The following is a 26,423-nucleotide window of genomic DNA, read 5'->3' on the forward strand; positions in this document are numbered from 1 at the left end:
TTGAATTTTTTTCCCACTTTCAAGAGCATCACATGATAAATTGAATGCAGTTATTCAAAAGTACAACTTGTCCCGCAAAAAGCAAGCCCTCATACAGCTATGCACACTTCACCTTTTTTTTGTAAGGCGCATTTATTCCTGCCGTCTATGTACCATTGTAGAGCATGGATCTTGTGCACAGGCACTCTGACATGTGAAAAATGTAAAGACCCTCCTCAAATTGTCATGGTTATCAACCCCAGGAAGGGGGCTAGATGAGAAAGAATGGAAGGATGTGTTAATGAACAAAAAGGGACTCCTTAGGGATCATTAAGCCCTAAAGGACGCCGAGGCATTGTACAGAATGGCAAGGCACCTTTCCAGTCCACACAGCCCCCATTCTCCTCCAGAAGGCTGGACATGCGTCTGTCAAACACAAGACACAGATTGGCGCGAAGACACTGACCCACCTCCTTATACACAGTCATACAGTGGGGAAAAAAAGTATTTAGTCAGCCACCAATTGTGCAAGTTCTCCCACTTAAAAAGATAAGAGAGGCCTGTAATTGACATCGTAGGTAGACCTCAACTATGAGAGACAAAATGAGAAAACAAATCCTGAAAATCACATTGTCTGATTTGGAAAGAATTTTTTTTTCACATTTTGGTGGAAAATAAGGATTTGGTCAATTACAAAACTTCATCTCACTCAATACTTTGTTATATATCCTTTGTTGGCAATGACCGAGGTCAAACGTTTTCTGTAAGTCTTCACAAGGTTGGCACACACTGTTGCTGGTATGTTGGCCCATTCCTCCATGCAGATCTCCTCTAGAGCAGTGATGTTTTGGGGCTGTAGAATGGTACAGGATGTAAGAGCTGTCAACAAAGCAACCATCTTGGAGACCCCAATCGTACCAAACCCACACATGCTACCGGCCTCAATCCCACCAACCGTCTATTGGTTCACAGTCATCGATCTGGCAAATGCCTTCTTCAGCATTCCTCTATACCAGTACAGCCAATATCTGTTCACATTTACCCATGAAGGGAGACAATACATATGGACAGTCATGCCACAGGGAGCTCAAAACAGTCAGTCCATGTTCAGCCAGGCGATGACCACAGTGTTGGGACCCTGCAGGGCTGCCCATGCTAGGGCCAACATCTACAGTGACTCAAGATATGCATATGGGATGGCACATGACTATGGACCAATCTGGAGGGCTAGGGGGCTTCATCAAGGCAAATGGTACACTTTTTCGCGCCCACCGAGCAATCCAGGAACTGATGGCGAGGCCCTATTGATGCTGGAACAAGTGGCAGTAGTAAAAAGGTAAAGGCATATATGAATGGTACAACAAGGGAGGCAGAAGGAAACGAGAGAGCGAAAGATGCTGCTGTGTTTCCAATCTTGAAGGAAAATCCAATAGGATTATATAAGGCTAGGGAGGAGGGAACAGAGAACCAACATTGGAAAACCCTTATCAAGGATTTACAGAAGCAAACAGTCCAGGGAGAAAAATACAAATGGATCTCCAATTGAGCAAGAGAAGATGACAACAATCATCTGTGGGCAGTTGGAGAGAAAAATCTGTCTAACTCGAGCACTATACCCATTGGCGGCGGAATGGGCACATGGACCTACCCACCAGTCCAAGATGAAGATGCATAATTTGGTGGATAGATACTACCATGCTCCTGGATTTTCAGTAATGGCTCCCAATTATACCAAGGGATGCATGATCTGTGCAAGATGCAACCGAGGAAGGACATAAAAGACCCCTTCCAAATGCAATCCAAAGCCATTATATCCCATCTAGAGGATACAAACGGACCATATCCAAATGCCACCAAAAGGAGGATTCAGATATGCCTTGGTAATTATAGATATATTCTTAGGATTGCCAGAAGTGTACCCGGTGTAGAACCAATCGGCAAGGACAACAGCGAAGAAACTACGGATGGAGATCGTGTGCAGGTTCGGCCAGCCGGAAACCACTGAAAGTGATCAGTGACCCGCATTCACAGAAACCCTGACCAAGGAAATATGGAGATCTCTAGGAACAGAGTTAGCTTTGCATACCCTATATATCCCACAGAGTAGTGGAAAAGTGGAGATACTCAATGAAACGTTAAAATAAAAAATGCTGAAAGCAGTTCAGAGAATGGGGAAACCATGGCCAGAAAGCCTTCAACTTACCCTTTTTAGTATATGCCATACCCCGACAGGAGTACTAAAACTCAGCCCCTATGAAATTCTGTTTGGTAGTGCCCCCAGGCTAGGCTTGTACTTCCCCCAGCAATTGTCCATGCAATATGACACCCTAACACCATATATGGTTGAGTTAGCTAAGTATTTGACTAAAATACATGCTTTAGTTTTCTCTTCCTTCCCAGATTCCGAGAACTTGGAAGGACGCCATCAAATCCGACCTGGAAACTGGGTGCTCATAAGGAAGTTCAACAAACATACCCTGGAACCCCGGTTTGACAGAACTTTTTAAGTGCTGCTGACCATCGATACGGCTGTGAAAGTGGACGGCAGACCCACATGGATCTACGTTACACACTGCAAAAAATCCTCAAGACTGTAAAATGATGGGTCCTCCTCATCAGGATCCATCTAATGCATATCCTTTACACTGGTACGGTTAGCTAAGGGGATATAACATGAGAGAGAGTGTGGTTACCTTCTGGTTTAATATTACGGCCCCAATAATACCAATTTGATTACTATACAATAGGGGAATGCCCCTCCCAAGCCAACAAAGTAATCTATGGGCCCAGAGTCACTACGTCTGTGTAACCATGGCAGAAACTGGGTCATGATCTAATGGTGACACTTGGCCAATGGTGGGATAGAATACAGGAAATGTCAAATGGGATTACAACCCCCCAAAATTGCAGAATATGAAAGATAAAATGGGGAAGAGCCTACTGGTGCGCATGACATTGACAATAGGCAACTTCTACTATGATGGTGGCTACTGCCCTAAAAATGGATGCATGCCCATGTATTTGATTATAGAGAGCCCATCAGAAGAAGACAGAGGGACATACATACTAAGTACATGGTACCCAGAGGGGAGGGAGTGGAAACCTGGGAAAATTTAGACAGATATAAAAGATAAACTAAAACATCCATCTGTTTCACTGATAGATAAACCCACAATAGGTGTCAGATACTTGGTAAATCTGACATATGAAGATAAACTGGCCATAGAAACTGTATTTTTGGACGTAAACTACTGGCTCAAATGGACAAGATATATGGCAAACTCGCAAAACCAATCCTCATTCATAGGTTGCGCCACTGCGAGGCCACACTTTGGAACAGTACTTTCCCCATAGATCCTCGGGTGAATCCCATTGGATTTGGCAGCATAATCTCCCTGTATGCCAGTGTAACGATTTTCATCTTCTATTTTCACCATTTGGCAGGGGATTACTAATAATTTGAGGAAGATGGGATCCAAATATAACTGTACCCCCCCATCAGAAACAATATCGGTCAGGATCCCATGTAAACTAATTATCTCCCTAACGAAAACTTGCATCAAATCTCTGGCATTCGGTAAAGCTGGTAATGCGACAAAATGAGACATCTTACTGAAACTATCAACCACCAAAAGAATTACAGAGCTCCCAAGCCGATAAGGGTGGATCTGTGATAAAATCGACAGATAAGTGAGTCCACGGTCTGCTGGGAATCTCCAACGGTTGGAGAGCCCCCGACGGACGAGAACGAGGGGTTTTAGAACACGTGCAGACACTGCAGGCGGCTACATAGTCTCGGACATTCTTATGAACACCTGGTCACCAAAACGGCTGGGAAAGCAAATCAGCGGTGGCCTTATTACCAGGATGTCCAGCCAACACTGTATCGTGATGTTCGCTAAGGACTCTAAGACGGAGATTTCCAGGAACAAACAGTTTACAAAGTGGATAGGCAGCAGGGGCATCCCCCTGAGCATCAACAGCCTCTATTTCTATATCAGAGCATACAGACGCAATAACCACCCCTTTTGAAGAAGAGGTACTGGTTCACACTTATCTCCTACTCCAGGAAAGCAAAGGGATAAGGCATCTTAATGTTTCTGTTTCCCGGCCTATAAGTGACTCAGAAGTTAAATCTGGACCGCCCCCTTCAAAAAATGACGCCACTCCTCAAAAGCCCATTTGATAGCAAAGAGTTCCCTGTTACCAATGTCATAATTTCTCTCAGCAGGTGACAATTTTTTTTTTTGAGAAATAAGCACGTTTGCCATTTCCAAGGAGACCACCCTGCGACAACACCGCCCCCACCTCAGACGTATCGACCTTGACGATAAAAGGCTGAGAGACGTCAGGCTGTATAAGAATCGGCGCAGAAGAAAAACATTTTTTCAACATATCAAATGCCTCCCTGGCAGGTCCGGACCACCTGGAGAAGTCTGCCCCCTTCCTGGTCATATCCGTAAGAGGTTTGGCTACTACCGAAAAGTTTTTTATGAATTTACGGCAGTAGTTGGCGAAAGCTATAACCTTTGTAACGCCTTCAATTCCTCCGGACGATCCCAATCCAATAACGTCCGGACTTTCGCTGGATCCATGCGAAAACCGGTGGAGGACAACACGTATCCTAGGAAAGGGATCAGCTCAACCGATAACATACACGTCTCATGTTTAACATATAATTTATTGTCTTGAAGTACAGTTAGGTCCATATATATTTGGACAAAGACAACATTTTTCTAATTTTGGTTCTAGACATTACCACAATGAATTTTAAACAAAACAATTCAGATGCAGTTGAAGTTCAGACTTTCAGCTTTCATTTGAGGGTATCCACATTAAAATTGGATGAAGGGTTTAGGAGTTTCAGCTCCTTAACATGTGCCACCCTGTTTTTAAAGGGACAGATTAAATAATTGTAAATAAAATGTTCATTTCTAGTACTTGGTTGAAAACCCTTTGTTGGCAATGACTGCCTGAAGTCTTGAACTCATGGACATCACCAGATGCTGTGTTTCCTCCTTTTTGATGCTCTGCCAGGCCTTCACTGCGGTGGTTTTCAGTTGCTGTTTGTTTGTGGGCCTTTCTGTCTGAAGTTTAGTCTTCAACAAGTGAAATGCATGCTCAATTGGGTTGAGATCAGGTGACTGACTTGGCCATTCAAGAATATTCCACTTCTTTGCTTTAATAAACTCTTGGGTTGCTTTGGCTTTAAGGTTTGGGTCATTGTCCATCTGTAGTATGAAACGACGACCAATCAGTTTGGCTGCATTTGGCTGGATCTGAGCACACAGTATGGCTCTGAATACCTCAGAATTCATTCGGCTGCTTCTGTCCTTTGTCACATCATCAATAAACACTAGTGACCCAGTGCCACTGGCAGCCATGCATGCCCAAGCCATCACACTGCCTCCACCGTGTTTTACAGATGATGTGGTATGCTTTGGATCATGAGCTGTACCACGCCTTTGCCATACTTTTCTCTTTCCATAATTCTGGTAGAGGTTGATCTTGGTTTCATCAGTCCAAAGAATGTTCTTCCAGAACTGTGCTGGCTTTTTTACATGTTTTTATTATCAAAGTCCAGTCTAGCCTTTTTATTCTTGATGCTTATGAGTGGCTTGCATCGTGCAGTGAACCCTCTGTATTTACTTTCATGCAGTCTTCTCTTTATGGTAGATTTGGATATTGATACGCCTACCTCCAGGAGAGTGTTGTTCACTTGGTTGGCTGTTGTGAAGGGGTTTCTCTTCACCATGGAGATTATTCTGCGATCATCCACCACTGTTGTCTTCCGTGGGCGCCCACGTCTTTTTGCATTGATGAGTTCACCAGTGGTTTCTTTCTTTCTCAGGATGTACCTGTAGCGTCGGCGTCCCTGCCTCCTGCTAGGCAGGGACGCCGTTCCCCTCACCTCTCCGCTCCGTGCCCGGCGGCTTCCTCCCGCTCTGCTGGCAGCGCGCGCTGCTTCCCGGCCTCTGTGCTTAGGGCGCGCGCGCTCCCCCTCTCTTAAAGGGGCCGCGCGCGCCGTCCTAAGGAGTCCCCGGCCAATGGCCGGAGGACCTCACCATATATAAGGCACCTCCTCCAAAATGGAGGGAGGTGCCCGAGCAATGTTGTTGCAAAGCCTTTCAACTCTGCTTCAGCCCTCAGGTCCCGTTACCAGATACCTGCCAGATCTCTGCTTTATACCTACCTGATTCCTGTCTATCTGCTTGCATTCCTACGGTCCGACAGTCTGCCTTCCAACACCTGTCAGTCTGTCTATGGATCTGCCCGCCCGCTCACCTGGGAGCGCTCACCTGCTAGCCTACCTGGAGGTTCTGCCGTCACTTGCCGTGACCACCTGCCTGTCCAGAGACTCCTGCCTGCTCACCTGGGAGCGCTCACCTGCTACCTGCCTGCTAGCCTACCTGGAGGCTCTGCTGTTACTTGCCGTGACACCTGCCTGTCCAGAGACTCTTGCCCGCTCACCTGGGAGCGCTCACCTGCTACCTGCCTGCTAGCCTATCTGGAGGCTCTGCTGTTACTTGCCGTGACCACCTGCCTGTCCAGAGACTCTTGCCCGCTCACCTGGGAGCGCTCACCTGCTACCTGCCAGCTAGCCTATCTAGAGACTCTTTCCCTGCTGTGACTTGCCGTGACCACCTGCCTGTCTAGAGACTCTTATCCCGCTGTCACTTGCCGTGACCACCTGCCTGTCAAGAGACTGTCCCCGTCACTTGCCGTGACCTCCTGCCCTTTTACCCAGAGACTGTCCCTGTCACTTGCCGTGACTACCTGCCCGCCTTCCCTGGGAGCTACCCGCTTCGTTACAAGGACTGCCCCTTTGTATAGTTGCTCTGAGGTTCCACCTCCCAGACCCGTTACAGTTTGCTCGGGCCATGGAACCCGGTGGCACCCAAGCTCCCTCACTCTCGGACCTATGTCATGAACTTTCCCGTCAGAGGTCCCAACAGGAGTCCATCCTGAGCCACCTGCGTAGTGTTAACGCCCGCCTGGACACACTGATTTCCTCTTCGGGACCTGCTTCCAGTCGCACGACTCCTACCACGGCAGCGTCGCTGCCCATCAATTCCATGGCATCTCTTCCCGGTCCCCTCCTCTCCGCCCCGCCTCGTTTTGGCGGAGATCCCGGTCAGGCACGGGTCTTCATTAACCTGTACACTCTGCCCTTCGAACTGTTGGCACACCAGTTTTCCACCGACCGAGCCAAAGTAGCCTTCATCATGTCCCATCTCACGGGGGAGGCGCTGGCTTGGCTAAATCCTCTATGGGAGAGAGGAGACCCCCTGGTGTCCAACCTGCCAGCCTTTCTCACGGCTTTCCGGAAGGTCTTCAACGAACCAGGACGGAAGACCTCATCCGCCTCATCTCTGCTACGCCTTCGCGAAGGAAGTCTCACCGTGGGCCAATATGCCATACGGTTCCGTACCCTTGCTTCGGAGCTTGCCTGGGATAACGACGCCCTGGTGTCCGTCTTCTGGGAGGGTCTGTCCGGCCGTATTAAAGATGAACTCGCAGGTCGGGACATTCCTACCACTCTCGACGACTTAATTACACTTGCCACCCGGATTGACATCCGGTTCCAGGATCGCACCAAAGAGGCAACCCGTGAGAGGAGGTTTCCACGCCTCGCCCCTACCTTCCAGAGACCCGTCACTTCCTCCGTTACTCCCCCGGCGCACTCACCCGAGCCTATGCAGGTCGACCAGACCAAGATGGTCAAGACCCATCAAGAATTACGCCGTGCCGAGGGGAGCTGCTTCTACTGTGACAGTAAGGAGCACCGGATCCGTTCCTGCCCGGAGAGGTCGGGAAACGCCTGTGTCTAGGATCGCTCAGAGAGGTCGCCCTAGACAGAAATAAACCCTCTCCATCTCAAATGCTGTCGGTCTCTATCATCTGCGGGGAGAACCGTTATTTTGAACTGGCTCAACTTGACTCTGGAGCTGCCGGAAATCTCATTTCTCAGTCCCTGGTAAAGAAATACCGCATTCCCACCAAACCTCTGGCTGTACCCTTATCTGTCGCCGCCGTGGATGGGGGCCTCTTACCACATCCCATCCAACTCATCACCGAATCCATAACTCTGCAGGTGGGAATGCTGCACTCTGAGAGCATCTTCTTCCATGTTCTGCCTGGACTCTCTCACGCCCTCTTGCTAGGCCTACCTTGGCTCCAGAGACATGCACCCGTGCTTGATTGGCAGACAGGAGAAGTTCTTCGCTGGGGACAGGACTGCCATAAGACTTGTTTAGTTCCCGTTCATCCTGCTCGTTCTTCTCCTACCCCAGCCAATCTACCCGGCCTACCGGTTCCCTATTGGTCTTTTGCGGATGTCTTTAATAAAAGAGAAGCAGAGACATTACCCCCTCATAGACCATACGACTGCCCAATCGACTTGATGCCCGGCGCTACTCCTCCCCGTGGGCGTATTTACCCTTTGTCCGCTGCTGAGACCCGGTCCATGTCTGAATATATTGAGGAGAATCTGGCCCGGGGATTTATCTGGAAATCTACCTCCCCGGCGGGAGCAGGCTTCTTCTTCGTCAAAAAGAAGGACGGCTCACTCTGTCCCTGTATAGACTATAGAGGCCTTAACCAGATCACAGTGAAAAATAAATACCCCCTTCCGCTCATTCCTGAATTATTTGACCGTCTGAGGGGGGCTAGAATCTTCACCAAGCTGGACCTCCGTGGGGCGTATAATCTGGTCCGTATCCGTCAGGGGGATGAATGGAAGACAGCATTCAACACCCGGGACGGCCACTATGAATACCTTGTAATGCCCTTCGGTCTCTGTAACGCTCCCGCCGTCTTTCAAGAGTTGGTCAATGACATCTTCCGTGACCTTCTCTACTCCTGCGTGGTGGTGTACCTGGACGACATCTTGGTCTTCTCTCCGGATCTTCTCACTCACCGGAGGGACGTTCGTCAGGTCCTGCTCAGGCTCAGGTAGAACCACCTCTATGCTAAATATGAGAAGTGCCTCTTTGAGCAGACCTCGCTTCCGTTTCTGGGCTACATAATCTCTCAGACCGGCCTACAAATGGATCCTGAGAAACTGTCTGCCATCCAGAAGTAGCCCCGACCAGAGGGGTTGAAGGCTATTCAGCGGTTCCTGGGCTTCGCCAACTACTACCGCCTCTTCATTCCGCACTTCTCTTCCCGGACTGCCCCTATCTTGGCACTCACCCGTAAGGGCGCTAATCCCAGAGAATGGCCGCCCGAAGCAGAGGAGGCCTTCCTTTTCTTAAAACAAGCTTTTTCCTCCGCCCCTGTGCTGCATCGTCCGGATGGCAACAAACAATTCTTCCTAGAAGTCGACGCTTCCTCCTCCGGAGCTGGAGCGGTACTTATCCAAAAGTCGTCTTCCGGAAGAATGGTAACCTGCGGCTTCTTCTCCAAACTCTTCTCCTCTTCTGAGCGCAATTATTCTATAGGAGACCGAGAATTGTTGGCCATTAAGCTGGCACTGGAGGAGTGGCATTACCTGCTCGAGGGGGCTCTTCACCCGGTAATAATTTACACGGACCACAAGAACTTGGCTTACCTCCAGAGTGCCCAGAGACTTAACCGGCGCCAAGTCCGGTGGTGCTTGTTCTTCGCCCGCTTTAATTTCATTCTTCATTTTCGCCCGGCTGACAAAAACATCAAAGCTGATGCCTTGTCCCGATCCTTTTTGGTCTCTGATCTTGAGGAGGAGCCTAAACACATCATCGACCCTGCCAAAGTAATGCAGGTGGCCCCCGTGAATCTAAATCGTCTTCCACCCAGTAAGACGTTCGTAACTGTACCTGATCGTGAGAAGGTTCTACACTGGGGACACTTGTCCAAGCTAGCTGGCCACGCTCGTCAGAAAAAGACCCTCCAGCTTATTACCCAGCATTACTGGTGGCCTACCCTGCACAAGGACGTAAAAGACTTTGTTTCAGCCTGTGTGTCCTGCACCCGCAACAAGGTTCCGAGACATCTGTCAGCCGGCCGTCTCCTTCCTCTTCCTGTACCTGCTGCCCCGTGGCAGCATATAGCTATGGACTTTATAACGGACCTCCCTGTCTCTGCCGGTTGTACGGTCATTTGGGTGGTCGCTGACCGTTTTTCCAAAATGGCTCGCTTTATTCCCCTGCCGGGTCTCCCGTCTGCATCAGAGTTAGCTAAAGACTTTATCCATCATGTCTTCCGTCTTCATGGTCTTCCTCTCCACATCGTATCCGACCGAGGGGTTCAGTTCACCTCTCGCTTTTGGCGAGCCATGTGTAAACTGCTGGGGGTCACCTTGAACTTTTCTTCTGCTTATCACCCACAGTCCAATGGCCAAGTAGAACGGATCAACCAAATTTTAACCAGTTTCCTCTGGCACCTTGTTAATGCTCACCATTCCGACTGGGTGGATCTTTTACCGTGGGCCGAATTTTCCTACAATAATCACGAGAGCGAATCTTCCTCCGAATCCCCGTTTTTTTGTAGTCTTCGGTCAGCATCCTCGGATCCCGTTTCCCGTCTCCACCTCGGTGGACAATCCGGCTGCGGAATCTCTCGTTAACGAATTTTCCTCCAGTTGGGAAAGTACCAGATCCACACTTCTTCAGTCATCCGAGCGGGTGAAAAAACAGGCTGACAAAAGACGTCTGGATCCACCACAATTCTGTCCTGGAGATAAAGTCTGGCTCTCATCCAAATATGTCCGGCTCAAGATTCCTTCCTACAAGTTAGGGCCTCGGTTCATCGGTCCACTGGAAGTTATCAAACAGATCAACCCGGTGGCCTATAAATTTAAACTCCCGGCCAATTTGCGGATTCCTAACTCCTTCCATGTATCTCTACTCAAACCCGTGGTACTTAACTCTTTTTCCAAATCTACAGGTACGCCTCCTGCTCCGGTTTCCACTGAAAACGAGTTTGAGGTAGAGAACATTCTGGCCACCAAAAGGGTAAGAGGAAAAGTCCTTTTTTCTAGTGGATTGGAAGGGGTTTGCATAGGTTCCACAGGTGGCTCCACGCTGACCTCCTTTGACTCTGGACCCCCCACACACATGGAGGTGACTCCCTATGTCTCCGGCGAAGACGGCGATCAACCCGAATCGCCAGAGGCATGGCTGTCTCAAGGGAGTCAGGAGTCTCATACAGAGCCAAAGCGTCCCTCATTGTAAGCGCCTCACAGAACTGACTATGGAGTGCGGGGTCATTCCATTTGGTATCCATGGTCCATCTCCTGTACTCAGAGCAATATTCCTCTGCTGGCCGAACTCCCTGCCGAAGTTGGCACGGCTAAGGAGTTGCGATCGGGGTCATCATACATAAGGCCCAATGCCTGAAAAAAACCTCCACAGTCTGAAGCAATCCCCATGAAGGAACGAAATCACTATCCCCACACGTTGCTCCTCTGTACCCGAGGAAACCGGACTTAGCCTGAAGTACGGTTTACAGGCCTCTCTGAATACAACAAACTTGTCCCGCCCCCAGAGAACCTGTCAGGTAACGCGACCTTGGGCTCCACTATGGCTTGTCTGAGAGACGCGCCTCCCACACCAGACGTATTAGGGGACTGCAAGACCACCGTGCGTAAATCCGTCACCTCCAGACTGAGCTGCTGTAATTGCGCAGTCAGGGCAGTGATAGGATCCGTCAATGATCAGAAGAAACAGTTGTGGTCAGAGCTAATGTCACGACACAGCTGTAGAAAGATCCGGGACCAGGGGCACCTACCCTGTCCCTAACGCTAGGGGGCGCCCTACTCCCCCGGGATACTTCTAAAGGTGAAGATGCCGGGGCCTCAGACCTCGCCCTGCTTCCTAAATAAGCCCTTTGTTTGTTCACCTCCCTCACCCAGGGAAAAGGGGCACTACTGTAGTACACTAACCCGACAAACAGGGCAACATAGACAAAGGTAAACAGAAGACTCCAGGCACACAAAATATTCACTCACATATAACAGAGGAATGCATCGGGGTGTGAAGGTAAGGGAATAAACCAAAGTAGAGAAGGTTAAGGATTAATCATGCATGCAAACCAAACAACAGTCACTGATTACTCCTCCAACTCTCCTTCTCATAACAACTCCTCTCCCTCCATTAGCCATGCAGCAAGAGCTAGCTCTGACAAGGATTAGTATCAGAGCCCAGATTCTAAAGGGAAAGATCCTAGTTACTTACCGGTAACGGGATTTTACAGAGCCCATGACAGCACCACCTGAGAGAGGGTATCCGCCCACCAAGGACAGGAACCTACTGAATAAAAAGGCGGTACCTCTCCTCCGCATCAGTTTTTTGTTTCAGAGCATGAGAGGGCCTCCGAAGACAGGTTAATACATAACCACCACCTCAACATATGTACTAAACACCTTAAAAAAAGTGCACACCACAGTGATAAAGGGGAGGGAATTAATAGGGTGCTGTCATGGGCTCTGTAAAATCCCGTTACCGGTAAGTAACTAGGATCTTTTCCCCTTCTCCCATGACAGCACCACCTGAGAGATTTATAGAGATTAAATACCAGAGGGAGGGATCACCGCTTGCAACACCTTTCTACCAAAGGACAGATCAGTAGAAGAGGAAAGGTCAAGACGGTAATGTTTGTAAAATGTAGCAGGGGATGACCAAGTTGCCGCCTTACATATAATGTCGATGGGCACATCCGCCTTCTCAGCCCAGGAAGCAGCTACCGCTCTGGTGGAATGGGCCTTCAGGTTCTCAGGAACCGGCAGATTGATAGAAGAGTAGGCTAAGGTAATAGTATCCCTGACCCATCTAGCTATGGTCCCCCTTGTAACCTTAAGTCCTTTCCTAGCCCCCTGAAAGGATATAAATAAAGCGTCACTCTTTCTCCAGGCTTTTGTCACTTCCAAATACTGGACTAACACCCTCCTAACATCTAAGGTGTGAAGCTTATATTCCTCAGAATCCCTAGGATTAGGATAGAAGGAAGGGAGAGTGATTACTTGCGTCCTATGGAACTTGGAGGCTACCTTTGGAAGATAGGCCGGGTCTGGTCTTAAGATTACTCTATCCATACATACTTGAGTGAATGGATGGTTAATGGATAGTGCGTGTAAGTCACTGACTCTACGAGCTGATGTCAGGGCCACCAATAGCGCAGTCTTTAAAGTTAAGATTTTTTCTGAAACCTTCTCTAAGGGCTCGAAGGGAGGTTTGGTTAATGCTTCCAGAACTAAATTAAGGTCCCAAGGAGGCATTCTTGGAACAGGAATAGGTCTGGATCTATGACAGGCTTTAATAAATCTAATGATCCATCTATTTGCTGCCAAGTCATAATTATACAGTGCCCCCAGAGCAGATACCTGTACCTTAAGAGTACTGGTGGCTAGTCCCATGTTTAACCCCTTCTGGAGGAATTCTAGTATGGCCTCAATAGGAACCCTCCCTTTGGCAGACTGACCCGAGGTAGACAAGAACTTAGCCCAGGTTCTACCATAGATTCTAGTTGTTATCGGCTTTCTACTTGCTAGAAGGGTAGTAACAAGATCTGGAGAAAACCCCCTTTGCGTCAATAACGACCTCTCAAAATCCAAGCCGTCAAATGCAGGCCCGCTCTTTGGGGATGACAGACTGGGCCCTGCCTGAGGAGATCCGGGATGTCCGGAAGAACCCATGGATCTGCTTGGGACATTCTCTTCATCCAAGTGAACCATGGTCTCTTGGGCCAGAACGGGGCGATCAATATAACCCTCGCCCGTTCCTCTCGGATCTTCCTCAGGATAGTAGGGATCAGTACTAAAGGGGGAAAGGCATAAGCTAGAGTGAAATCCCACTGAATCTGCAGCGCGTCCACCGCAAACGCCCCCTCTTTTGGATTCAGGGAGCAAAAGGTTTCGGTCTTCCGATTGTGTCTGTTTGCAAACAGATCTATCTGGGGCTGTCCCCACCGATCCACAATCTGCTGAAAAACGGCTGGATTCAACTCCCACTCTCCTTGTTTCAAGATGTGACGACTCAAGAAATCGGCCTTTATGTTCTCTTCCCCTTTTATATGCAGTGCCGAGAGCGTAACCAGCCGACTCTCGGCAAACCTGAAGATCTGATCCGCTATTAACATCAGAGGGAGAGACCTGGTACCCCCCTGATGATTGATGTAGGCGACTGTTGATCTGTTGTCTGACATTATCCTGACGTGAGGACCCTGAAGAACAGAACTGAATTCTTTTAGCGCGTTTCTGGCTGCCAACAGCTCTTTCATGTTGGAAGAGAGGCTTGTCTCGCTGTCCGACCAGAGGCCTTGTACAGAACGATCCCTTAGGTGAGCTCCCCAACCTTCCGCACTTGCGTCTGTTGTAATTGTATCCGACACCTGGAAGGTCCAAGGAACCCCCAAAGATAGGTTGACCGGAGATGTCCACCAGTCCAGGGAGTTGATCACAACATCTGGAAGAGATATTTTCCCATTCAGGCGACCTTTGAGCCGCCTGTCCGCTGCCAGAATCTCCTGTTGAAGACATCTGGAATGGTGCTGGGCCCACTGAACCGCCGGAATGCAAGACGTCATTGTACCCAACAGAGACATTGCACTCCTCAGGGTGATGGTCGGATTGCTGACAATCTGAGATGTTAGGGATCTGATCTTCAGTTTCTTTTCCTCTGGCAGAAGACAGGTTTGGTTTTCCGAGTCCAGAATGAGACCCAGGAAAGACTGAACCCTCTTTGGTTCCAGCCTTGACTTCTCCAGATTTAACAGCCAACCTAGGCGTCTTAGACTGGCCATGACGTCCGCCAGGGCTAGAGCACAGAGTTGACTTGATCTGCCCACTACTAAGAAGTCGTCCAGATAAGGGATGACTAAAATATCTCTTTCCCTCAAGTGCGCTGTGACCTCCAGAATGATTTTTGTGAAGACTCTCGGCGCCATGGAAATGCCAAAGGGAAGAGCTGCGAACTGAAAATGCCTTACGTGCCTGCCGAATTGTACAGCTACTCTTAGAAACTGTTGATGATCTGGCAAAATCGGGACGTGGTAGTAGGCGTCCTTCAGATCGAGGACGCACATAAAACAGTCCGGAAATAACATCTTTATGGCTGATTTTATTGTTTCCATCTTGAAAGGCCTGTAGATTAAATGGTCGTTCAGTCTCTAAGTTCGCAATGGTCCTGAAGGAGCCGTCCGGCTTCTTTATTAGGAAGAGGGTCGAATAGAATCCTCTTCCTTGCTCGGGTGCAGGTGTTTCCACCAGAACTCCTTTCCTGAGCAGAGAGAGAACTTCCTGCTGTAAGGCTATCTGTTCCACTAAACCTCTGGGGGCTGATATTTTGACAGTGTTCTTGGGCCTGCTCTTGAACTCTAGTGTGAGCCCCCTCCTGATTATCCCTAAGATCCAAGAATTGGATGAAATTTTCTTCCAGGCAGGCAGGAAGTGGGACAATCTTCCTCCCACCTGGGGGGAACTGTCACTTAGGGGCTTTCTTATTCTCGGAGGAGGGACCCCCAAACATGAAGCCTCTGCTATACGGCTTTCGGTCTTTCCAGCTACCTTGGTCTCTGGGAGCTTTACTGCGGCTGTATTTTCTCTTCCGAAAGGAACTGTTAAATCGGGAACCAGACACCGTGGGAAATCCATGTTTTTTGCCTGCGGCTTTATCTAGGATGTCATCTAGACCTTTGCCGAACAAGAAGTCCCCCTCACAAGGGATTGAGCACAGTTTAGACTTTGACTGCACATCTCCTGGCCAGCTCTTGAGCCATAGCGCCCTACGGGCTGCATTAGAGAGGTTTGCAGACCGGGCAGCCAGCCTAACTGAATCTGACGATGCATCTGCCAGGAATGCAGCCGCTCCCTGCACAAGAGGAAGGTCTGATAGAATTTTCTCCCTGGACACATTCCCCCTGATCTGGTCTTCCAATTGTTGAAGCCAGATCATCATAGATCTAGCAGTGCAGGTCGCTGCTACTGCCGGTTTAAGGGCCCCTGCTGACGACTCCCAGGTTTGCTTAAGGAAGGACTCCGCTTTTTTATCCAGCGGGTCTTTTAAGGCTCCTAAATCCTCAAAGGGCAGAGTGGATTTTTTTGAAGATTTTGAAATGGCCACGTCAATCTTAGGGGTTTTGTCCCATTTAGCCGCATCCTCATCCTCAAAGGGGTACCTCCGCTTGGAGGATGACGGCAGCTGACCCTTCCTCTCCGGTTTCTTCCATTCCCTTTCTATCAGAGATTTAATCCTGTCATTGACCGGGAATGAGCGTCTCCTCCTTTGGTCTAAGCCCCCGAACATAACATCCTGGACTGTTCTGGGCACTTTGGTATCGGTAATACCCATAGTCCCTCTGACGGCTTTAACTAGTCTCTCAGTATTATCAACCGAAAAACAAGGTCTGCCCCCCCCATTATCATCCGAAGACTCCGATGACGATGAGGAGTGATTAGAGGAGGAAGGCAGTTCTCTCGTAAAACGGGACTCCACTGATTCCTCTGATTCTGAAGAAACTAGTTTTCGCTTCTTCTTTTTGAGTGAGGTTAAGCCTCTTAAAGACTCTCTGACCTCTGTCTGGATTAGATCCTTTAATTCTAAAGAAAACCTGGGGGACTCCTCTGCAATGGTTTTCTGAATACAGTCTGAGCATAGGTTTTTGGCATAGGAGGTGGGAAGACCGATTTTGCATAAAGCACACTCCCTGTTTTTATTTTTAGCACTACACTTCTTCGCCTCCTGCCCCAAGAAATAAAAGGAGAAGGAGGAAAAGAGAGAGAGAGAGAGAGAAGAGCACATTATTCAAGGTGAGACTTTCACGAAGATCACTCACCACACTGCCGTTCAGACTAAGGGTACCGGAGGCGGTGGTTGCCGTTCACATGAGGGCTCCCATCTGGCGGAGGTGGACTGACGAAGTCTTTTCTGACCAGTCTTGCCGGAACTCGTACGCCCCTCACTGCTGTGACTTTGTCGATGGGAAGATTCCCGTTCCATTTGTTTGAGCTGCTTGCGCTGCTTTGATGGCTGTGGCTGCTGCTGTACTTCCTGTGGCGGTGACAGCTGCTGCCCAGGTGACTGCGGTTCCTCATTCATCATGGCGGGGATGCAGACACCGCCATCCTGATTGCTCCCCATCCTTAAAAGCAGTAGGGCTCCACCTCCTTTAGGCTCCTCCCCTTCCGGCAGCGTGCTCATCTCTCTTTTTCCTTTTTTTTTTTTTTTTTAATTTTAGCCAGCTGGCGCGCTACCCGCAGATCCACCTGCCTCTGCGCGTGCGCAGCCCAGCGGCACCCGGCGCGCTTGCAGCGGGATGACAGCTTCCCACCCGCGCATGCGCAGACCCGGTTTCCGGCGCACTCCGTGATAGGACGCGTCAGCACCCCGCGCGTGCGCAGCCCGGACTTCCGGCGCGCTCCGTCAGAGGGTGCGACGCGACCCCCACGTGCGCAGCCCGGAAGACCTGCCGGCCGGCGCGCTCAGTTCATCTTTGCGAGGCGCAGACCCGGCCGCAGGCCCCGGCGCACGCGGGGAGGCATCCGAAGGAAAACAGCACCTCCCCACACGCAGACCCGGGCAGCAGCCAGACGGGCTGGGAACAGGGACCATCTGCTGCTTCCACGGCCTCCAGGCCGCACCGTCCATAATCCAGGTACGTGAGGTACCACCTGGTGAGGCTCCCATCAGGGACAGGAACCAAAAACTGATGCGGAGGAGAGGTACCGCCTTTTTATTCAGTAGGTTCCTGTCCTTGGTGGGCGGATACCCTCTCTCAGGTGGTGCTGTCATGGGAGAAGGGGAAAAATGAGTGGCTAACCGAGCTTAGCTGTGAACACACGGATTTTCAACATACCGTTTAACCCCTGCTCTGCCAGAAGGAAATAAGCAAACAAAATTACAGAGAAGTGCTTCTTCTCAAAGCTGGAGTAGGAGCCATCCGACGCTGTGGGCTTCTGGCTCCACACTGTCACGGTAACGCCGTGACAATTGGTCAGACAAGACATACAAAAAGGTGCCAGATGTTACATCAATTATACCCACCATCTAGCAGAGGGGGGCAATCAGGAAATGGTTTAACACCATATCCCAGGGACTACACTTGCTTCCAGAGGGATAAGGCAGGCCTAGAGGTAGGAAAATGCCACCCACACCATAAAACTCAAACATGGGAGTAGTTATAATGATTCTCTCTTCACAAACAACACCCACCGGTTACCTGATGTCTACAAGCTCTGCAGCGACCTAAAAATCAGGTTAAAATTACTGACCCCATGGAAGGGACAATGTACGTTAGTAAAGCTGTTAATGCCATTCCATATCTTTGACCTCCACCGGCTAGCTAGAGAACAGCTACAACTAAAGTGACGGGAGAAAAGGGAGGGAACTAAAAGGCTCATTTGATCCCCACATGTACATAGACGAGGGGGTTCCAGATGAATTCAAAGCTAGAGAGCAGGTGACAACTGGATTCAAGGCAATGATTCTGGTTATCACCAAATGTAAGACAGTAGATGGGGTAAATTACCTTATTACAATAAACAATGCTTTGTCAATTATACAAGGGATGCTCTGAAAGACATAGTTGAACAACTAGGCCCCACATCCATGATGGCCTTCCAAAACCGCATGGCGCTAGACATGATCCTGGCAGAGAAGGGTGGAGTTTGTAAAATGATAGTTACAAGTTGTTGCACTTCCATCTCCAACAATACTGCCAAAGATGGAAGAATTACAAGGGCCCTCAACAAACTAACCGACCTATCCAAAGAACTGGCCAAAAACTCAGGAGTAGAAAAAACGTGGGATGCATGGTTTGGGTGGTGAGGAAGATGGCAAATTTTGCTCATAAAAATTGATTTAATAGCTATGTGCGTATTGATTATTTTTGCCTTAGTCATGTGCTGCATAGTTCTTTGCGTGAGAAGAATGCTCTCTCGGATGATTGAAGAAGCAATCCCAACTATGTACGCTGATCTCGGGGACCAAATGCAGGGACCCTATGAAGCCATGAGGATGCTACCACCTTTAAAAGAGGAGTCCGATCACACATACAGCAAGCGGAAGGACAGGGTAGGATCTGACTGGAATGGCCCCGTGGTACATTTGGACAGATCCATAGCCTTGAGAAAGTAAAGGCAATATTTTGGATATCTCCAAAAGGGGAAGTGTTAAGGAAGCATGGAAATGAAGATATCCAAAATGGTGCTGACATCCTGAAAATCGCACCTAAATTCTTTATATTTTATATGATTCAACATATATCTGTAATTTTGCAATAGATATAACCATAGAATTTATAGCCTTACAATTGAAAAAAAAAGTATTTAGTCAGCCACCAATTGTGCAAGTTCTCCCACCTAAAAAGATGAGAGAGGCCTGTAATTGACATCATAGGTAGACCTCAACTATGAGAGACAAAATGAGAAAACAAATCCTGAAAATCACATTGTCTGATTTGGAAAGAATTTTTTTTCAAATTTTGGTGGAAAATAAGTATTTGGTCAATTACAAACAAGCAAGATTTCTTGCTCTCACAGACCTGTAACTTCTTCTTTAAGAGGCTCCTCTGTCCTCCACTCATTACCTGTAGTACTGGCCGCAACCTCAAACATTCACACTCCAAACTCCACTAAGGTGAAGATATGTATATGTACACGCACCCTTGGCTGGGAAGCACCCAACAGAACACTATAAAAGGCTTTGCTTGCTGCGCAATAAACAAGTTCTGCTTTGATCCTATTTGGTGTCAGTGTGATCCTTCTGTGCATGTTCTAAGATCAAATTTGGAGACAGACAGAGTAGCACACTCTTAAGGTGTGCAACCAAAACATCATATAATTTTTTTCCTGGCGAAGTAGCTATTTTAAGGGACATAAAATGTATTGAAAAACATTTTTGGGGGAGAGTGGGGGAAGGGTGTTGAGATAGCAATTTTGCCATTGTTTACTCTGTTTCATACTGATGCCAATCACTGCAGTGTATAATCATTTGGTTTTTGATAGACCTGTCCAAACACAGGGCAGCAATTGTGTACCAGAAATTGGCCTAAATTAAAGAAAACATTTTGCTGTAATAGACCTCCATTTGCAGCATATGGACCGCACAAGAAGCACAAAATATATTAAGGAGATGTACGCTTCTTAGGCCACGGACCTACTATCAGCGTTCGGTCAGTATTTTTTCTCAGGAGCGGGAGCCAAAACCAAGAGTGGGTGATAAATGTAGAATTGGTGACTTGTTTCTATTATACCTTTTCTCTGATTGTTCCTCACTTGGTTTTGGCTCCCACTCCTGAGAAAAAATACTGACCGAATACTGACCAAATACTGATAGTGGAACCGTGGCCTTAGAGGGTTTGTACCAAGTTTCGAAGTTATCACCTATCCATTAGATAGAAAGTAACTTCCTGATCGCTGGGGTCCAGCCGCTGGGACCACCACAATCCAGAGACCTGGGGCTCTGAAGAAATGACTGATTATGTTCACTGCCGCGCTATTCATTCTCTATGGGACCACCAGAAGAGCACTTCGCCTTGCTGGTCTTCAGAATGGAGCAGAGGTTCACATGATCGACTATTATCCCATTCACACAGGGTTCTCCAGACTCCCAGTTCTCAGGATCGGTAGGAGACCCAGCGGTTGGAGCCCTAGCGATCATTAACGTAGGAATATTCCTGTGGGTTGGACTTAACTTACAAAACGTTCCCTTTAATAGATTTAAAATTTAAATTTTACGCCGTGGGCTTTTGTACGATACAATAGTCTCAGTAAATTCAACCATACTATACTAGTAAGTTATTGAGATTTTCAATACACAAAAATTAAGAAGAGTTTTCCTTCGGAAGTAATTTTTTAAAAATGTTTGGGAAACACTGATATAGAAAACTAATATCTACCAAATTGTAGCCCTTATTATTAAAGCTACAGTCCTTTGTTATCAAAGTCTTCAGTATCGACTGCAAGTCGCTCCATCCAGAAAATGGCAGTATATGGAGGGGTAATTGATGTTACAACCATCAGTATCCCCTATTGCAACACACTACACACGTGCTAGATTTTAATATGCCCAGGGCCTGCGCAAGCACCAAAGGTGTTCGATCATCTTAACAGCACGCTTTCAACAGCACTTACAAATCATTTGCCAAAGACTTTTTACACAGTGTCTGCAGTCTACGGTTAAAGCAGGGGTGGGGAACCTCAGGCCACTTACGGCCCTCGATGACCTTTTATCTGGCCCCTGGGCGGGTTTCCTGGGGAACACAGTGCTTGGGCTGGCAGCTGTGTTTTAAAGGCCACCGGCCCATTAAGCATAGTGTTCACTACTGAGCGCAAAGGCATGTGTAGTGAATGATTACGACCTGACACCAGTGCCAAGACATACTTTGTGGGCAGAGTTGGTGCACAATTTGTACGGCCCCTGAAGGATGGTATACATATCCAAATGGCCCTTGGCAGAAAAGAAATTCCCCACCCGTGGGGTAAAGGATATGGACCTCTGGAGACTTTTTATTAAATGCATTACTTTTTGTTAAAATTATTTTTGCTATTGGGTTTCATATCTCCATATCACTGTGAAAGAAGAATGCATTAAAGCAACACTCCAGCTGTTTTTTTTTATTGCAGTGCTGGAGTGGTGTCACTAACCTAAGTTCCCTGCCCCTAGTATTCTACTTACCAGCTGCCCATCTTCATCTTTTATCGGCGCAGACACGGTCGACTTCTGCACATTATGACCAGCTTTGTGTTTGCCGAGAAAGCCAGACCTCACTACTCAATGTAAGTCTATGAGAGCCAGAACGAGGCCAGAACAATGATCTCATAAAATTACATTGACAGCTTGTGACTAGAGATGAGCGAACCTAAACTGTAAAGTTCAAGGTTCGTACCGGACTAGGTGTCCGGTGCTGAACTCCGAACACGGACTTCTCCTGGAAGTCCGTTTTACAGTTCGGGTGTATGAGAGTGAGTAAGACAGAGATTTTCCAGCTCCAAAGTTTGGGTCCAATTGATTTCAATGGGGTTAGGGTTCAGGTTCAAGTTCGGGCACAGTTCTGGTACCCAAATTGAACTTTGGACTAAAGTTTGGTCAGGTACCAGAACTCAAACTTCCACGGGTCCACTCATCCCTACTTGTGACCGTTATCTCTTGACTTCTGGTCAGTAAGAAGTTGCGATCACCAGATGGGGGTGCGGAACTGGAGCAGCGCCGGGTAGAGCTGAAGGCGGCAGCTGGTAAGTATCAGACTAGGGTCAGGGAACTTCGATTAGTATCACCACTCCAGCGCTGAAATATAAAAAAACACTGGCGTGGAGCTTTATAGGGGTTTATGAGGCATATTATATTGATGATTTATCCTCAAGATAGGTCATCAATATCAAATAGGTGGGGGACTGACACCTGGCACTCCCATCAGTCAGCTGTTTACATCTGGCCACTGGGCTGTCCCCAGCTACTGCGGCTCAGCTCCTATTCACTTTCATGGGAGCTGAGGCAGGTGGAAACAATTTCCACATCTGATATCTTTTGCACCAGGTAAAGGAGATTTCTTAAAATCTCATCCACAACACGGTTATTATAAAACCCAGCTGATTTTCCACTGGGAAGATCTGCTGCACTTTTCCCCATTGGAACATAACTCTTCTAACTCAGTGTCCTATGTACAGTGATACATAGAGGCTATAGAAGCCAAACCGTGAACCATTGTAGTGAAACCTAGGTGCTAAATTGTCCTTTAGCCAAAAATACATTCAATTACCAAAAAAAGGTTAAGAAGGTGTTCATAACCTTTACAAGAATCAGCTTCAAAGTTCATAGCAAAGCAAGAACAGGTCCTTGTGGGGATCTTGTAATAATGTATTTTTCAGACGTCCTTGTATCATGGTCCGTGAACACAATGCATGGACCGGCTGAGGATTGCCTGATCTGAACTGGACAGCCTCATAGGTATATATGAGACTGTCAAGTTGAGGTTAGGAGACCTGCGACCAGTCCGCATACTGTGGTCCGAACTCTATGATAGATGGACATCAGAATTTAGCCTAAGCGTGGTTATAACTTTAGTTTAACCTCTTAACCTGTAGACTTGATTTCACCTTCCTTAGCCCCATTTTTCAAATCTGATGTGTCACTTTATGTGGTAATAAGTCTGGAATGCTTCCACATATCCCAGAGATTCTGAGAATGTTTTTTTCATTACACATTGTACTTTATATTAGTAGTGGATACGTGTTATGTGTTTATTTGTGAAATCTGAAAAACAGATAGATACTCATACCACAGCAAAAAAAGTTTGTAATCTTCACGATACATACTTAGCCATCATTTTTTAAATGTCCCTGCATTTTGAAAAGGATGTTAGAATGCTTAAAAATTTAGTAGCAATTTTATTTTTTTCCGAGGATTTTCTTTTTAAAGGACGTATTTACTTTTAAAATGACTTTGAGGGGCCTATTTATTGGAAAACATTCAAAAGTGATACCATTTTAAAAACTGCATCCCATAAAGTATTAAAAACTGCTGTCAGGAAGTTTCTTCATCTTACAGGAAATACATGCAAAATGGAATAAAAAAACAACAGGAAAAATTACATTTTCTTTCACTATAATGTTGCTTTAGTTACAAATGTTCTCATTTTCACAAGAGGTAGTAGGAGAAAATTAACCCCACAAATGTTTCTCAATTTCTCTCAAAAGCAGCAATACCCTATATGTGGTCGTAAACTATATATGGTCATGTGGCAGCAGGGAAAATGGATAGAGCACCAAATTGTCTGGAATAGGATGCGAGAGTCATGTTACATTTGCAGAACCCCAGATTTCATAATGTAAAAGGAAAAAATAAACCCCACAATAGTTATACAATTTCTCCTAAATGAGGCAATACCCTTTATGTGGTAGACACTACTGTTTGGCCATTTGGCAGTACTCGTAATGGAAGGGGCGCTATTTTTGGAGTGTAAAATTTGACTGGAATAAATTGCAGAGCCTCTGAGGGACAGGAACACTCCATAACTGAACCAACTCTGGAAACTACACCCTTCAAAGATCTCACCTTGGGGTGTACTGAGTATTTTGAACCCACAGGTGCATTGGGCAGTAAAAAGAAAATGGACCGAACAGTTTGCTACGCAATTACCCCAAACACAACAATAACCCATATGTAGTTGTAAAATACGGTTTGGGAACTTGAAAGAGAAGACTGTGGAAGAGAAGGAGGAGCGCCATTTGGCTTTTGCTGGAAGTTTGTGGGTGCCAACTGCATAGCTCCCAAGGTGCCAGATCAGCAGAACTCCCCCCCCACAACTAAGGGTTCTTCTGAGCATAAAGTCCTATACAAGGACCTGTGCTTACTTTTATATGGATTTTGGAGCCCATAAATGGCAATTAAAAAGGTTTTTTTCAAGATTTATCTTTTCATTGTATATTCTTATCAATGGTAAAATCAAATGAGCTTTACTTACCCAAAGCAGATCCAGCACTGCCTCTCTGCAGCCACTATTGGTCTTTGTTGACAGGCTGCAGCGGTGACGTCGCTACTACTGCATATTACCACTTTGGCCAAACACAGGGATCAGCAATCTTTGGCCAACTACATAAGCATCATCGCTGACCCCAGTGACTGGCTGCAGCAGTCATGTACACTGTAGTTGTGGCATCACCACTGCAGCCTATCAACCGTGACTGACACAGCTTTAAAGCGGTAGGGCTGGAACCGAGGAGGCGGCATGAAGCTTATTTTAATACCTTTACTGTGGTCAAGTGTATGGAACAGAAAAAAAACATGCCAAACCCCTTGGCAGCCTGTACCAGAAAAGTTCCTGGAGTATATATTAACCCCCTCCCGACGACAGGCATAATAGGATATCATATTTCAATTGGGGGTCGTATAGAGCGGTGCCTGCTGTCACACTGATCGCTGCTTAGCCATTTAAATGCCTCTGTCAATATTGCTGCAGTATATAGAACAAGTGATCGCAGGTTCAAGTCCACTTGGGAACTTAAATGTACTGCAAAATAGTATCCGTACAGATGCAAGCTCAGCACAAAAGAAAGAAAACCAAGATGAAAAGAAGAAAAAAAAAGACCTTTTAAGTTTGGCATCGCCGTAATCATTATGACCTGAAAGATCAGTTTGTCAGGCCATTTTTACTATGTAATGAATGCTTTAAAAACAAAACCCAGAAACCTATGGTGGAATTTCGTGTTTTTTTTTTTTCAATTTTACCAGTTCACTTACCTTGGGAATTGTTTGCCCATTTTTCAATACATTATATGGTAAAATGGCATCAATCAAAACTACAATGTGCCCCGCAAAACCCCAAGCCCTCATGTGGCTATAGCAATGGAAAAAAGTTATAGCTCTTGGAAAAACCAAGACTCACCGGTCATGAAGGGTTAAACTAACAGAGGCCCTGGAGGGATGGGAGCCAGACTGTGCCCACTCCATGTGGCGGTGCCCCATGTATATAAACCTCCTGACTGATTCTGATGGGATTAGGTGCTGCTGCTGGACATGCAGATCTAGACACGAGACCGCCACAAGCCATGTACTGGAGCGGAGCCCACCGCGTGGAGGGGCTTCAGTAGGGCTGCTCTCCCTGCAGGTCCCGACATGGTAACCTGTACCAGATACGCCAAGGATTGTTACTGCAGAGGTCAGACTATTCCAGGGGAGCTGTGGTATCACATGGGGCAGGGACAGGGGTATAGGAAGGAGTGGTGGCAGGGATACGTGGAGACTTCTGACTGTTGTCATGACCCCATATTGGACAACTGGGGAAAGTCATTGTCATTCTCAGTCTGACCACCTCAGAGCTGTCACAGACACGGACATGCGCACAACACGCCAGCCACCTGTATCACTAAGGCGAAGCACGTGACGCTGTGCGGTATATCCAATGTCACGTGACTCAGACAAGTGAAAAGAAAGCAAGAGCGTGATTTACTACATTGAGACAACAGTGCCTGTAAAATCATGTGACTTCAGTCACGTGACACGAGCAGCCGCGTGCAATAAAGGACGGCAGTGTGGCTCGTATACAAGTAGTACGTAGTGACAGACGGCATGCGCTGGGAGCGCAGCACTGACCTGCACCGGCTCTGTGCCCGGCGTATCATCGGCAGTCAGCCACCGGAACCAGAGCCGAGACAGGACACCGGGTATGCGAGTAAGCTATAAGGGGGCGTGGCCTGACGTCACTTCTCGGCTGTGCGGTTCAGGCCTCGTACCCAGAAAGCCGTTATTCTCTCTTCAGATTGGCTGAGCGATGCGGCGTAAAGTATGATGCGTGACCCTCAGGATTCTGGTAGTTGTAGTGTTATTTTTGTATATTCACTTTAGAGCCTTCGTGTGGTGAAAGCTTAGTGTCTGCATGAGAGGATCACAAAGTACCAGGGATAGTATCCCCAGCCCATAAGGTTCATCTACATCCGGCCTCACCAGTATGTCAGACTGTGCCTGCACAGATGCCCCTCGTAGGAGCCAGCTGCACAAGGTCACATCATTATACTCAGAGCTGACCAGCTCCAT

The 26,423-nt window shown here is 47.5% G+C and overlaps 2 protein-coding genes across 2 annotated transcripts in view; both read right to left on the bottom strand.

Annotated features, from left to right (window-relative positions):
- LOC141273091 (uncharacterized) overlaps positions 1-25,740 on the bottom strand; it is a 34,483-nt gene extending 8,743 nt beyond the window's left edge. Inside the window, exon 1 of the mRNA XM_073684465.1 lies at positions 25,276-25,740. Within this exon, the coding sequence (XP_073540566.1) occupies positions 25,276-25,282 (7 nt within the window). The 5' untranslated portion in view covers positions 25,283-25,740. The remainder of the gene's footprint in view (positions 1-25,275) is intronic.
- Positions 2,967-17,255, bottom strand: LOC141270796 (uncharacterized). Its single transcript, XM_073680906.1, has 4 exons — positions 16,755-17,255; positions 15,557-16,634; positions 3,323-3,562; positions 2,967-3,082 (listed from the first exon to the last, which is right to left on the bottom strand). The coding sequence occupies exons 1-4, from the start codon at positions 17,091-17,093 to the stop codon at positions 2,967-2,969; spliced, it is 1,773 nt and encodes a 590-aa protein (XP_073537007.1). The 5' UTR covers positions 17,094-17,255.
- Positions 25,741-26,423: the final 683 nt, after the last annotated feature.

The sequence above is a fragment of the Phyllobates terribilis genome, unplaced genomic scaffold (genome assembly GCF_046119375.1).
Source record: "Phyllobates terribilis strain yellow unplaced genomic scaffold, ASM4611937v1 Scaffold_5__5_contigs__length_657084704, whole genome shotgun sequence".
NCBI classification, from domain to species: domain Eukaryota; kingdom Metazoa; phylum Chordata; class Amphibia; order Anura; family Dendrobatidae; genus Phyllobates; species Phyllobates terribilis.

What these genes read in the sequence shown, in the direction of transcription:
- LOC141270796 (XM_073680906.1), bottom strand. Translation starts at nt 17,093, where the DNA reads ATGAGCACGCTGCCGGAAGGGGAGGAGCCTAAAGGAGGTGGAGCCCTA. An exon ending in AACGGCAACCACCGCCTCCG is followed by an intron (nt 16,635 to 16,754) that starts GTACCCTTAGTC and finishes TTCTTGGGGCAG; the next exon opens with GAGGCGAAGAAGTGTAGTGC. An exon ending in CATCCTAGATAAAGCCGCAG is followed by an intron (nt 3,563 to 15,556) that starts GCAAAAAACATG and finishes TCGCATTACCAG; the next exon opens with CTTTACCGAATGCCAGAGAT.